The sequence below is a fragment of the Apaloderma vittatum genome, unplaced genomic scaffold, assembly GCF_000703405.1.
Source record: "Apaloderma vittatum isolate BGI_N311 unplaced genomic scaffold, ASM70340v1 scaffold10093, whole genome shotgun sequence".
Classification (NCBI taxonomy): domain Eukaryota; kingdom Metazoa; phylum Chordata; class Aves; order Trogoniformes; family Trogonidae; genus Apaloderma; species Apaloderma vittatum.
In genome coordinates this window covers 146,697-161,935 of record NW_009709797.1, presented here as the reverse complement: position 1 = coordinate 161,935, position 15,239 = coordinate 146,697, and the positions used below count along the sequence as shown (strand labels likewise).

The window sequence follows — 15,239 nt, the reverse complement described above, 5'->3', positions numbered from 1 at the left end:
AATCAGAATGCATGGGAAAACAGTAATGGTGCTGAAAGTTACAAGAATAAGCACCTGAGTATCACTAACAACATGCTTCCTGTCATCTAATTGCTCAAAAGCTTTTTAAATTTAAATTTTTTTGACATATTTGTTTACTAGGATGTAGCTTTAAGGATGCCCATCCCCCTGCCACCCGTCCAGCGGCCACTGTGCCCTGTCAGTCATCCTGAAATACACTGGAGAGCTTGTCAGGCAGTCCCTTGCAGATGCCTCAGAAGCCAAATAGTGAGCCACAGCAGTTGCACTGAAGTTCCTAACACAAGGAAATCACATAGACAGTTGCTTTAGTGCTGAATATGGACCATATGTATTCTAGGATAGGTGAGTGATGTGCTGTTGGCTTTCTAATGATCTAGCAGGAAACTTAACATTCTCTAATTTATGCAGAATATTTTTGGCTCTGCTTTCTGACACTAATTAGTTTATCTATGTCTATATACAGTGTACATTGTTTAATAGCTGCAGGTGCTACGTTCACATTGACTGGTTTTCTGCTGTCGTCTTTTTCCTGTAACAAAAAAATGAGCACTTTCAGTTTGGACACGTCTGCTGAAAGACAAAATTCTCATTGTCTTAAAGTTTGTAGCACTTGCTGGGAGTGTGCAGGTGGTTGCTTTTCTGGCTGTTCTGAGACACAACTGTATCTTGTGACATATGCTTAACGTCCTAAGTGTTGTGAGAGCTGCTGGTATACAGTGCTGAAATTGCCTACTGAAAAGGTTAATATAAATGAGTGTGAGGTTATACCAGCCCTTTACCAAAATATCTTGCAGTCAAGATCCCTGCTGTCATTAGAGGGCATATTATACTGGAGTAGGCATATGCATTTAAAAAAAACCAAACACAAAACACAACAAGAAGATGGACTACAATTCTCATTTTTTACTGAGGCCAGCACCAAAATATGTTTTCTTAGTGAAAATGATCTGGAAGGACAGTTCAGGTTTCTAAGCAGAAATACCAGAGAAAACCCCAGAATGATCTTCACTGACTGCATATTTTTCTTTCCATTACCTATTACCCTTGCCTTGATTTAAAAAAAAGTAATTAAAAAATCTTATTTAAATACCGAATAGCTGCCATAATAAATAAGTGCAAAGAGAGTGTGGTAAGTTAAAATTATGTAGTTGGAGTATCAAAAGAACATTAGGACTTTGTAGTTTTCACTGCATTGACTTGAAAGCTTGTTTTCATATTTTGACTGCTTTAAGGAAGTTTCAGGAAGCATTAGTTCTTTCCTTTTTTTTTTTTTAAAAAAAAAGACTAGAATCAGCAAGTGAACCTTTAAGTACGTTATTTATACCTTAGAATATAGCTGAAACTTTCAGAAACAATACATTTTGCAATTGACTTTCAGTTCATGAGAATTATGGGCCTGACTCAAGGCTAAAAAGCTGTTGCTGAGTTGAAAAGCCAGTTGAGCCAAGACTCAAGCAAAGAATAAAAATGCTTTTATTAGACAATATGCTAATGTTAAAAAAAAAGACAAAAAAACCCCACCCCAAAACATTAAAAAAAACCCCTAAAACCCAGAAAAGGCTGAGTCACAGCACATGGATTCACATTTTTCTGATCTGTAAAAATGGGATTGGAATTGGTGCGCTTTGCACGTTTGAGGCTGCTCAGTGATAGCATTCTAGAGCACAGTGATCCTCAGTAAGAAGGGACTAATTACAACTGCCAAATTTTAGAAAAGATCTGATTGTGGATGACCTGTAATACAGAAAGTTGTGCTGAGAGCAGCTCTTGCTGCAAGCGGCAAAAGTGCTGAATTTTGAGTAAACTTGTTGCTAACACCCTTCTATCAAGGAATTGAGGGGAAGCCACTGCAACATACAACATGAGTGATCTGCAGAAAAAACAACCTGAACATCATCTAGTCAGTTCTTCAAATCTCAGTGGAAGCATGAAGTGCTATCTTCATTCAGTTTTTACCATAGGCTTCACACTTGTATAACCTTTATTAAGAGTGGCAAGCCCTAAATTACCTTTATCTTTAATTCTTTAATTATAATTCATGTTACCTTTTCTTGCAAGTGAATGATGAGTAACTGTTGTGAGATAAACAGATTGGATGCATTTCTACACAACTTGCTACAGAAACCCTGAACCTACTGTGTTGTATTAAATCAATGCTAGGTTCACCAGAAGGTGACAATGTATCTTTAGCCTGCACAACTGCAGTACCTTATTACTTTATTATACAGCAGTAATGGTTGTAATAAGTCTTGCTTAAGAAGGACAGATATCCATTATTTGTCTGTTTTCAAGTCTTTATTGGCTAAAAAGGCTTAGATGAGTTATGTTTTATGAGAAGTTAAGTTACTGGAAAATTTAAAATATCTTTTATTTTGGGACAATAATCAGTTGCATTCCTACTAAAGCACGGTTATAATTCTTTGTTGGCACATGCACATTTCACTGCAGCTAAAGGCCTGAACCATGGCCCAGTGAACTCGGTGAAAACCCTTAAATTAACATCAGTGGACTTTGGATCAAACTCCTAATGAATTATTTATTCACTTTAAAGACCTTACTTAGCTTTACTTCCATCTTATTGACTTTGGTAATAGGCTTTTTTGACTTAATCTATCTTGACACTTAGAAAATATTTGTTATTACGGTGTGTGAAATAACTAAATCTTTCACTTTCTCCTGCTATTAATTGCTGAGACTTTTAAGGACTGCTTTACTTAAAGTGTTTATTATGATCGCTGTAATCTGGCACATGCAACAAGATAAAGACATAGCATAGCATTAATGCTTTTTGTCTTGTGATAAATTCAATAATGTAATTTTTCTTTTTTTGCTTTAAAGCTCCTTTTTGTTGACTACTAGAAAACTTGCAGTCAAAAGTCTTCTAATGCAATTATCCTTGTGTATTTCGTAATATATGGTCAATTTAGAAATCTGGAAGAGAAGTCAAGGAATTATATATGCTTTAAATCTATTTATGGAGATATCTGCATTTTTTTTGACAATTTAGAAATGAGGAATTGGAAAAAAAATCTCTTGAAATCTTAAGCCTGTTATGAAACCAAGTCCGTACTCCCATAGGCAGTCTCTGGGCTATGACGGATGGGAATGAGATTTGTGGTCGTGGCCAATAATTACTTATTGCAATTTTTGTGTTTTATACATAGGAGAAATGTCAACAAAAATGCCAAGCATTAAACTGAAAATTGATCCTCGGGATCTGCAGATCCAGACGTTTACAGTGGAGAAATTATTGGAGCCATTGATAATTCAGGTATTGTGGTATTGCAGAAAATAAATTGGATAACCACAGAGGGAAGGAAGTAAGACTGACCAACTAAGGGCACTATTCTGAAAGGCTTACCCACAGCTGGTCTGTACTTGGGGTTTGCTCTGTCTCAGAAACTGTCCAGGGGAATTTATCTTCTTCCAGGTTTGGTAATTTAGTCACTTCCATTTTTGCAAATGCCACACAGTATATCACAGCAAGTATTGCAAGTTCTAGCTGATCTTTTGTGCAGTATTATCTAGCAGATGTTTTAGTGTAGAATACACTGCCAATAGATTCCAACTCTTGAAAAGTTTTATATTCTAAGTAGTGGACAGAGTGGAAAAGAAGAGACTTGAAATCTGTAGGTAAGTTTCTTTATCTGAATTTTGAGAAGAGTTGCCTTCTGTTGCATTTTAGAAGGGATGCCCTAACAACAGTGCAATTGCTGCATGTTGTCTAAACTTGTAGTACTTTCCCTTCCAACTGAAGAACAAAGATGTTGGGGTACCTGCATTTAATTACTCGGTTACACATAGCACGAGGATGCCAGCTTCTCGTTGTCCTTCAACCTTGCCAAGATGATAGAGCTAGTTGTAACTGCTGTACACTGCTTATTTCTTATTCTTTTCCTGGTGCCTGAGGGTATGTTTACCTGGCAGTTATTGCTCTCGCTGAAGTTTGTGTAGGTACAGAAAGGTGTGACTTTATTTAGAATTTTCTTTTGCTTGCTATTTTATGAAGAATAATTTGTTGGTTTTGATGCTGTGAAAGATGGTCAGATATAATGGCTATGAAGTAGTCTCAGTGGTTGGTTGGTTAAGTAATGAGTAATGCCTCTTATAAGACAATAACTTTTTATTAAATAGGTTATGTTAAAAGTCAACAAACAAAACTGATACTGGGACGGTGACCGTTTGCAAATACACCAAAGCTGGATTGAATACTGTACTCTGGCTCTTATTTTTTAAATATATACATGTAAGAGTTAGGGGCATCCTTATAAAAAAAAGTTAAGCATGTACCTACCAAGTCTTCTGTTATTTTCAATTTGCAACTTTTATCTCTTTTTTTAAAAATAGAAAATTGTTTTAGTTAAGACTGAAACAAATATTATTGTACTTGCCCAGCTATTAAAGGAAGAAGTATTTCTTCTTTTGCAACTCACAGGTTGCATTTGTCTGCACTTTGCCACTTAACTTCATATGGTAAATTCTATTATTCTAGGAATGAACTTCTTTTCACACGCTGCTCTGATGACATCTTTCTTTTCTCTAACAAATGAAGCTGTACTGTTCCTGTTTGAAATTTTGGCCTCTCCCTAGTTCATCTGGTTTCTTTTATTCATTTTTCATTACTATCTTTGAAATTTCTTCTCTTATTTATAATTTGATTTTCTTTTCTTCCCTTACTCATTTCTTCCTTCTGGAAGATTCTTTTATTCAGAGAGTAACCTGTTCTTTATATCGTTACTTCATTTCCAGCTGTTATTAACTGAGCTGCCTCTCACTCATTTTGTCTGTCTGTATTTATTTTTGCTTGGATGTGACTGACAGTGTATAAAACCTCTGTTAACAGTTCACTGGTTTGTGGGAAGTCGTCACGCTTGAGTATCATATGTGGATGGATTATAAAATTAGTTTAAGAGCAGTAGGAATAGATGTCTTGACAGACTGCATTTTAAAACCTTCTCTTGTGTACCAGTAGGTCAGACTGTGCTCAGTTACAGCACTGTGGGTATTTTTAGAGGAGATAGAAATGTAAATTTAGGCCTGGGTTTTGCAGGATCAAAGAACCATGATAAAACAAAGAAACTCTGTAGTTATAATTTTTTTTAAAGCTCTCCTGAGCTTTAAAAAAGCATTTTAAAAAAACCTTATCTGTTAAAAATGGAAATGCTTTGGTTCAAAGCGAGTACAGTTTTGTCTGTCTTTTCCCTCTTTCAGCCTTAATGCTTTGTTTGTTTCATAACAGAAACATGGAAGGGAAACATGCATTTTGAGAGGGAAGAGACAAAAAGTATTGAAAATGCAAAAGCAGATATTAAAACTAATACTGAATGAAGGGTGCTTGAGATGCTGGAAAGACAGCAAACGAAAACTGATCTATGATTAGAAAGAGAATCGGACCAGTCACAGATAAAATAAATTGTGTTATGCTCTGCCCTGATTCACTTAGCAGCTGCTGCTTTGAACACAGTTTAACTTCATTTTGAGTTAATTTTGTGTTCTAATTTTGTGTTCTAATTTATTTATTGAATAGTCTTGTAATGCTCTGGTAGGAAAGAGGGCAGTGGAAATGTCTGAGCTTCTCTGAAGTCTCCTAGCGAGTTATGCTAAGTGTTAGAATAATCATTCATTACCAGCATCGTATGGGAAAAAATGAAGGCAACAACAACCTGCAAATGATGCTGCTAGTTTCTCTTCCCTGCAATTGGCTCTTTGAAACTGAAAACACTATGACACATCGTTTTGCATAAAGCCCTCTCTGATTGGCAGCTTCTCCATCCCTGAAGTAAAGCAGTGCCTCTAAATTACAATGTTTGGGGGATTGCAGAGGCAGCAGTCTCGCTGCATTTCCCTCTTTGCCTCTCACACAGCAGCCTGTCCCAGGGTGGTACGCTCCAATAGTGCTGCACAGGGCTCTGCAGAGACAGGAACTCCCATGTTGGAAGTGGTGTAGCTGCGTTAGTGTTAACTCGGTGTCCAGCCTCATAGACTTGGAGTCTCCTGTGGATGTACTACTAGCTGCACTGTTTCTTTATTCCTGTCCAATTGCCTCCTGACCAGAAGGGACTCCCTCTGTTGATGGTCTTTATTTCATTTGATTCCAGGTGCTTTGAGTGCTTTAGTTTTGAAAGGAAGGCTTTTAGGTAAAATTCTCTATTAATGCATCTGGCACGTTAAAAATGATAGTTCTCAAAACTTACATGATTCATCTGACTTGGTGTAAGTTTGGTATGTGCTCAGACAAACAATCTTTCCTTAATTCTGGGCTTTTACCAGAGGTGCAGTCCATCATGGAGCAATTAGTGTGAACCAATCAGTAGATCATAAAGCATTTTGATTCACATAGCTGATGTATAATATTTGTCATACTTGTGCTACATTTGCTCACAAACTGTAGCAGTTAATGTAATGGAAAATATCCTCTTGTATTATTTCATCCTCATAGACTGAAGTCTGTTTAATCTTTTTGCTATATTATGTAATTATTACATTTATGGCTAGGTATAAATTTGCTTGTGTAGCAAACTAAGGCTTTTTTCCTTTTGAATTTACGTATTAGTAAAAGTTGTGAAAGACATGACTTGATGAGATTTTATATAGCTTAATTAATTCACGCAGGAGATGCTTCATAACTGCCTTTGCAGTCATTGCAAATTTATAAGCTGTAATTTTGCCACTTATTTGGGTACTGTATCTAAAGAGCTCTCTGTTTATGTATATACACCCTTTATATGTTATGTGTGTGTACATACTGTTGCCTATTGAGGCGTAACGACCTGGTTCAAGGAACGATACGGCGACCGACTCCGGGTCACTCGGGCCATCAGCACACTGACACCAATGTGGTGGATGGCAAAATGGCGTTTATTAGTATGCAACACAGCGTTATATAGCCTTGATTTACAACGTAACTTCCGTCTGCTTACGTTAGAAGCTATAGGGAGGAGATGCCCTTATCTTTCCGTACAGCGTGATATCTTCCGGCCGCCGGGCCCTTGCTACCAACACATACACATAAGGAAATACTTGCAAGAGCTTTTCTTTGCCAAGCCTCTTACTTTCCTATCTTTATATTTTATACATACATATGGGCTAAGGATAGTTTATGGCTCTAAGGGATAAGTTTTACAGAATATGTAGAAACATCCATGTATTTCGGTGTCCCTTGCATCACTGATGAAAAATAGGTGAATTAAAAGGCATTTATTCTCACCTGTTACCCATACCAACAGTGTGGTTTACTTTATATAAACTGAAAGTGATTAACTGGTATTTATTTGTATGGGCAATACTTTGGATTTGAAACAGTGAGCAGGGGGTTCTGTTGCTGTCATTAGATTACTTGAGTTCATGTCTTGTTTTTTCAGATGCCTAGGTATTGCAGTTACACTGAACTAAATTTTAAAGAAAAAAATAATGTTTGATGATTGATGCTTTAATATACTATTATATTAATACCAAAGGTGAACCAAATCTTTTGATACTTAAGGAACCAAGATATTGTTTCCTTAACTACTGTCTATAAAGGCTGACAGGAACTGAATATAGCACTGGAAGAACTGCTGCACAGTTCCTTAGGTATTTGGTACTCAGGATAACCATGACAAAAAAGCCTGCCCTTCAGCCTCTTGAATACTGGCAATAGATTAAAAAACATCAGTGAACTTAATGTAAATGAAGTATGTTTAAAAATATCTATATAATACTTGTAAAATCTTCCGGAAGTCTTTCCTTAGTGTGACAGCTCAAGCAATGGCTTAGAGAATAGTCTGTTAGAAACATTCTGTTTGAGTGTGGGGGCTGTGCTCAGATAATGAGGAATGTGGCGTGGGATGCTATATAAAAACAAGTTCTTTATGATGTTGAAGGGCAGTGTTAAAAAATTTAATGTGGACGAAGCTGCACTAAACCTACATTCTGGGTAAAATGATGTACAATTTTTAATGTTGAGAGCCCCCTGAGAATTCCGAAGTGCTGAGTTCTGAACACTAATCCTAAGTTGTAAGAAGAGAAAGCATTTTGAAGTGTGTCTGTAGTCATTCTGGGTATTTGCTTCTGAGATAACTTGAGAGGTTTAAGCTGAAAGTATGAGAAGATTCAGCTCTGATAGTTCCTGTCTTGGCTGAAGTCTCCTTAGGTAGCATTAGGGTATTTTTGGGATTTTATCATGGGGAAATTTTAAAATAAGCAGTATCATGAGTTTGAATCAGGGTTAATATGACCGTGAGATTTCTACTGACTTTGCTGTGGTCAAATCTGATTCAGTAGTTTTGCCTGTTCTCAGTATGTATGCTGAGCTTGCCGGTCTCTAAAGCAGGGGAAATCTCATTGCTTATTCTCAGCTATAATAATTTGTTTGTGTTTTTTTTTTCTTTTTTTAAATTGAAAACAATATAAATTCACCTATAGAACTTACACCACTATTGTCTCTTTTCTTTTAAATGTAGGTTACAACACTAGTGAACTGCCCACAGAATCCTTCCAGTAAGAAAAAGGGCCGTTCCAAAAGAGCTCGTGTCTTGCTAGCTTCGGTCGAAGAAGCCACTTGCAATCTGTTGGACAAAGGGGAAAAAATTGCCAAGGAAGCAATGGTGTTTAAAGAGGAACTTCATGCAGCACTCGCTGATGTCCAGAAAGAGAGTAAGTATATGACAAATAATTTGGGCACCACAAAGATGTTTTCGGGTTTTTTTCCCAGTGAAGACAGGATGCTCCTTCTTCATTTTAGTGACTCTTAAGTATAACTTTAAGTTAACACATGCTTTAATGGTTTTCTTAAAAAGAACTGTTTACTTGAATCTAGGATTAAGGCCTTTTAGTTAAAAGTTTAAGAACAGAAATCTTCCCTCTCCTTGAATTAAGGGCATAATTTGGGAATGTGTCAAAGTCTCATCTGGAGGCATGTTTTGAGACTTCAGTAGAAGGAAGATGGATTCCTTAACCTACTGTAGGAGCCATCCCCTCATGACAGAGCAGCTCATCTTTGAGTTTTGCCATATTCCGTTTGCTTATGGTCCATCTCCCCATTTCCAACCAGACACCCGAAACAGGACTAAGTTTTATGATCTGCTGCAAACTCTGTATTAGGCACTTTCAGTTTTACTCTCCCCATGGATAATCAGGGCCTTTTGGGTGAATATTATTATCTGTCACACTGATCAGCTGAGAGTTTAAAAAAACGTGATTCATTTTGAAGTACTCTTAAAATGTTAGCCCATCCATTCCAGGCTGGTAACACAAGACAAGAATAGAATATATAGTTTTTTATTGATTTTTATATAGAGATAATATAAAAATATTTCACATTTTCAATTTATTTATTGATTCTCAGCCAAGACCAGAGATAACCTACTTTATGTATTATTTATTTTTGTAGTTATATATACCTCATACATTTTGAAAGAAAGTTAATCCATGTTGTCGCCTATCATTATGCAATGACAAATTGAGTGTTCACAGCTGATCTTCAAGGATTTGCCAAACTGCACAGGTTAATTTAAAGAAGCTGTCAAATAATTGTAAAATAAATAGCAGTTGGTTCATTTTGCAGATATTTTTAGTCCTTTGAAGTTGTGTGTTATTTTTAATTTGTGGTATGTCACATTATATGTAACTTTGATGTTTAAGTCACATTCTGCTGCTGTTAAATGTTGAATGATATTTACTTCAGATTCTTTGACAGGATGTAGGTTGTAAACTGTGCACGCATGCAGTCACCTACCATGCATGTCGCACCATATAGTATTTAATTTTCTGTGGGCATATTTTTTGTGGTGACTGACAGGTATTTTTCCTAGTATGCTTTTAAATTATTAATTTTTTTAGGATGTGGCTACAGTTTGTATTTAACGTATATTGGAATTTTGAAATGATTCTCTAGATGATTTCACTCGAAAGTGAACCAAACTATCAGTTCCAGAGTTGCACACTAACAACTCTTCTCACGTTGCTAGCTTGTGTCACTCAATGAGCTTGCTGAGTTGAAGACTGTAACATGAGAATTAAGCACTTATTTCTTTTGAATGTCAATTGCCAGTGTGAGACTGCTGCTTTGTCCTTTTGGAGCTCATTAATAGTGGTTCATTTTAGAGGAGTGATAACTTTTTTTCTAGCTGCTGCTGCTAATCCTATTCTAATAATGTTTTGGGCAATAAAGGGGCAAGTTAGTAGGATAAAAGCGAGCAGTGGAGGCAATATTAAGAGAAGACTTGTATTTAATTCATCTGATGCATCGGTGCCTCATGTCTTCAGAAATGGGGCTATGGGCATGGCTTCTCTGATTGCAGTGCAGTCTTGGCAGATGCTGTCAGTAGATGAGATTTTGGTCTCAAATTCAGTTGTGTTCTGTTAGTGATGTGTGAAAGAAGATGTTGGTACAGTGGATGGCAAGCATGTTCACTGGATAGATCTAGTCACTGCTTCCTTTGACATCTGCTGAGTTTTACTGAAGGTTCTTAATCTTGGAGCTGATCACTTTAATACCGAGATCCTCCACATTTTTCTTTGAGTTTCCTCTTGAGAAGGTAATTTTTAAAGGCTTGTGTCGAGCCACATCTTGATTCATCTTCTGGAACTCTTCTAAAGGAGTCACCAGGCAGGCCTGTGGGTGGTGGACTGTGTGCAGCACCCAGAAACCCACTAGCCTAGTAACTGAAGAACTGCTGTGTTTTCCTCTTGATCTGGTTCCATGAAGCTTTGCTAAAGAGTACTCATGTTCACATTTTTATTCTAAAGTAGTGTAATAAACCCATATGTAAGTATTGTGAGAAATTCTTACTGCTACATTTTATGTATAGAGCATTGTAAAAAATTGCCTACTGACTCATAATGTGCTATGAATTAACAGTAAAATAATAAAGCCCTATACAAAGGAATAAGAATCAACCATGAATGCTTCTGACAGTAAAAACGAGACTATAATATCCTGATTCCGATATGTAATCAATTTTAAAACAAAAGAGAGATGTAGCTTATGCGGGGCAATATTCGATTAGGAATTTTCATTTTCATTGAAGTCTAGAATTATACTTTGGATAATGATTTTTTTTTCGTTTATGTCAAGCTGATTGCTTATAGTTTTCAAACAGTTGTACAGACATAGCTAAAATGTTTGGTATTTATTGCCCTTGCTTATTGACTATATATGGTCAGAAACACAACAGTTGTTGTCTGTGTTGTTTCCATCTATTGCAGTGTCGATGTTTCATGCATTTAGCTGTTATCATGCTCAAGTATGTTCCTAGATAAGCTTTTCACCACACATAACAGTGAATTGAAAGCAAGTTACTTGCTGGAGTTACATTTTAAGCCTTCAGTTACTCTTTGAAAGGAAGTTGGAAGAATTTGGTATTTTGAATATTCATATTTAATGTCTTTTGACATTAAATAGGGGAGGCAAGACTGATGGCATGGAAGAAACTACCATTCACTGCCAAGAAATGGAGAGTGTACTGTAAGGATATTTACCTAAGGAAGGGGACAGCAATCTGTGGTATTTTACTGTATTCTTATTTGTCATCCCCCTCTGAAAAAATCTCAGAAATAAGCTCAGCTTTCTCATCCTTCACTGAAGTGCATGTGTATGCTTTACATCTAAGGGACTTCCATTCTGGGGGGTAGAATTTAGGTATTCAAGTAGCTTAAAATAATCTGTGCTGTACACTGTTTTTGTCAAACCAGGAACAGATCCCTTGTAGAACAGCTTCTGACACCACCATCCCTGGATTAAGTGTCCCTGAGTGGGAAAGGGGGAATGAAGAGATGGATGTAAGGTGTGAAGGGGGTGTGTGATGGCTCTCATTACACATTAGGAAGAACTGCATGAGATGTGGAAGTGGAACTTACCGGTATGCAGCGGTGAAATAATTGCAATGCAATAGAATACAGTGATATCTGAGTGGGATAAGAGACTGTGTGGCAGGAGAAAAATGTCCTGTAATATCTACGGAAAGCTATTGTCAAAATCTGAGTTATCATGTTGTTGAGTATAAGGAACACACAGGAGATATCAGTCTGCTTTGCCCTGGCAGTGATACTGTCACTTCCAGCTGACTGGCTGAGGCTGAATACTTTATTTGCTGCAGCAGATGGAGACGTTATTTGTGGGAGCAGAACAAGTGATTATACTAGTGACTGGTGTTGTTTAATCTGTTTTTTAAGAAAGGGTAGGTTTTTTGGTGCTCTGATGTGATGCTGACTCCCAACCTTCACTGGTACTGATTCTGCTCATGTGTTAGTTCATGTCTGTGGAACTTGAGACTGCAAATACTAGTGTAAATCAGAGCTAATAAGTTTTCCATTGATATAAACAATAGATTTTTTTTTTCTCAGAAATTTGAGACCAAGACGTTTGAAATCCTCTGTTTTTACTGACCCTGGTACATCCCTCCCTCCCTCCCTCAGGCATGGGCTCACTTTGAAAGCTGTATTTCTCTGGAACTGTAAATCCACCAGCCTCTAAGGGTGCAGTTCATAGTAGTGGGTGACAGGACTTTCTTGGCAACAATACCTCCTTGTGGGAGGACACAAGAATGGCATAAAATTCACTGCATTCCATGTGAGTTTCACCCTGCTGCAGTTAAAAATAAAAAGGGAGATGAGAAAGCCAGATGTACAAACGAATAGAAGAAAGAAATGTGGTGCTTATGATAGGATTTAGTAGGAAGAAGAAAATCTATTCAAAGAAATGAAAGAAGAAAGCCTAGTTCTGATGGTCTTGCCTTAAAACAGTAAAAAGCATTTAGGTGTTGTCAGAGTGTAATGTTGCACACTGTCTCTGAGGGGTGCTCACTGACTGCAGCTAGTGGTGTTACTGCAAGTATCTGTACAGGCAGATTTCCTGCTGTTGGCTACCAGCCTGACAGAAATGCCCGCTTTTTGTCAGCTGTTTGCCAACAGACTTAAAGGTGACTTGTTTCTAAAGGAATTGCCATGTAAGTTTTTGGATATATTTTGATGCTGGATATCATGCATGGATCCTTTAACTTTTTTTTTTTTTTAAATAAATTGTACCTGAACTCTGGCTTTACCATTCCCTCTGCCAGAGCATAGCTTTTTGTAAGCACAGTAGCAGCAGACGTCAGTAGCTCATCACCTAATGGTACTAACGCCATTTACTTTGGTACTAATCTATCTGTGTGTGCTGAATAGTGTCTTGGAAGTATCTGCCTTCAAATAATTATGTAGTTATGATTTATCCTGACTTTGGTTCTTTGAATTGCTTCTCATTTGAATGTCTAAGATAACTGAAATACTAAGAGTCCACCAATCTTTCTACTTCCCTACTTGTGCCACTAAAAGGGCACTGCCTTTCATGTTTCACTGTTTGTGACAAATGTAATTATGGAAGAATACCCATTTGATGGGAATTGCAATAAAATGGATGAAACTGCATTGAACTGTCATGCTGTCTGCTGCATTTTAAGGAAGTTCTGATATCATGTTGTTGGAGCTATCGTTTTCTGCTGCTTGTACTCATAGCTCCTATCTGCCTAGGTTCCATCTCATAGCTCTATTTAAAGTCATGATTTTATACTTGTTCATGTGACCATTCCAGCTTATGTCCAACTCATTTCTAAGCAGTTGGTCATATTCAGACCCTTCTGGCTTGTTTTTACTCACACACTCAATCATGGAATGGTTGAGTTTGGAAGGAACCTCTGGACGTCATCTGGTCCAATCTCAAGCTCAGGCAGTCTGCCCAGGACTGTGTCCAGTCAGCTTTTGAATATCTCTTAAGGATGGAGACTGTACAACCTTCCTAGTCAGACTGTGCAACTGCTATGTCACTCTCACAGTGAAAAAAGGTTTTCTGATGTTTAAGCAGTTTAAACTGTGTGTCAGTTTGTGTGTATTGCCTCTTGCCCTGTCACTGAGCACCCCAGGAAATCCCTTATGTTGCTTTGTATTCCTATGAATATGCATTAATTACTGATTGATTGTATTTTATACAAATCTCGTTGCCCAGTTGTTGATCTGAGGACTCCAAAGCTTATAAAAACACATACTTGGTTCAGGTAGCAAAACCTCTTGGCATCACTTCAGCTTTGACTTTACTACTAGATACTCTAAAGTGGACATGCCAGTAGCGTTCCTGTATGAGGCCTATCCAGAATTTTGTGCCTTTGCTGTAAGGGTACTGTGTGTTTTATTTCAGCAGGCAATGTTCTGTCCTTACTTTTGGTCAAAATTTATAGAACAAAATTAAACAAAAATCACATGTTCCTACACTCTCTCTTTTATGTAGAAAACATCTATGATACAGATGACTGCTTGGAGAAACATACCCCATTCTTATACCAAGACATAAGTAATGTAGATATAGGTAAAAAGTATTTTGCATAATAAACGAAAGCTTTAACTCTGGAGCAAAAGGTCTTATTTTTCTTTACTGTTGCATCCATAATTCAGGACATGGTTAAGGCAGTTGTCAGCAAAGGACTGCCTTTGTGAACATGTAGTCTTTTAATAGCTACATTTCCTAATGATGTTTCCTAATTTTAGCAGAGCCACTATTCATTTTTGTGGCTTCTGATCCATCTTTTGGTTTCCAAGCTGATATAGAGAGTTTAATGGGTCAAACATTTATTTTAGCAGTTTGTGCTTGTTTGACAAGAGTTTTCCAGTGCTCTTCTGTGTAGAGTGACTTCTCTCAAGGTCACTAGCAAAGCTCCTCAGGTGACAGTAGACTTTGAAATGCTATTTTTTCTCAGAGTAAGTGTAGATGGTAAACTGCTGAAAGTAAACTTGAGTGTTTCTCATTGTTACTCTTACTGTAAAATTTCATTTGCCAGCCTTCATGTTGGAGAGCAGTATATTGTTGGTGACTGGCACAGTTGCTAGCTCCATTGCATAGATTTCACGTATTTTGTATTGGAGTCAGATATTCAGGTGTATGAGATTTTCATTCCCTTAACTTATCTTTATAATATGAAGAACAATATTTGATTTCTTTCTGTGACCAGGAATTATTTAATAGCAAGGACAACAAAGTACATAGTGATATAAAAACCAGTCACTAGAAAAGTTAAACATGGCACCCAAGTGTCATTGTGTACAATTAAGGGTTAGGATATGATGGTCAAAGGAATTATTTCAGAATTAGATGATTCGGAAGAACAGAAACAGAACATCGTTCAAAATGTGGAACATTCTGCATGGGCTGTAATAACTGACCTTCATTTCAAGGCTTTAGGGCAACAGAGATGCCAGATTTATTGGCAATG

At 37.1% G+C, this 15,239-nt stretch overlaps 1 protein-coding gene across 1 annotated transcript in view; it reads left to right on the top strand.

The window, feature by feature from the left end:
* The first annotated feature begins 338 nt into the window (after positions 1-338).
* LOC104272152 (catenin alpha-3-like) overlaps positions 339-15,239 on the top strand; it is a 75,521-nt gene continuing 60,620 nt past the window's right edge. The window contains exons 1-3 of the mRNA XM_009867066.1: positions 339-363; positions 3,186-3,292; positions 8,463-8,655. Of these exons, the coding sequence (XP_009865368.1) occupies positions 339-363; positions 3,186-3,292; positions 8,463-8,655 (325 nt within the window). The remainder of the gene's footprint in view (positions 364-3,185; positions 3,293-8,462; positions 8,656-15,239) is intronic.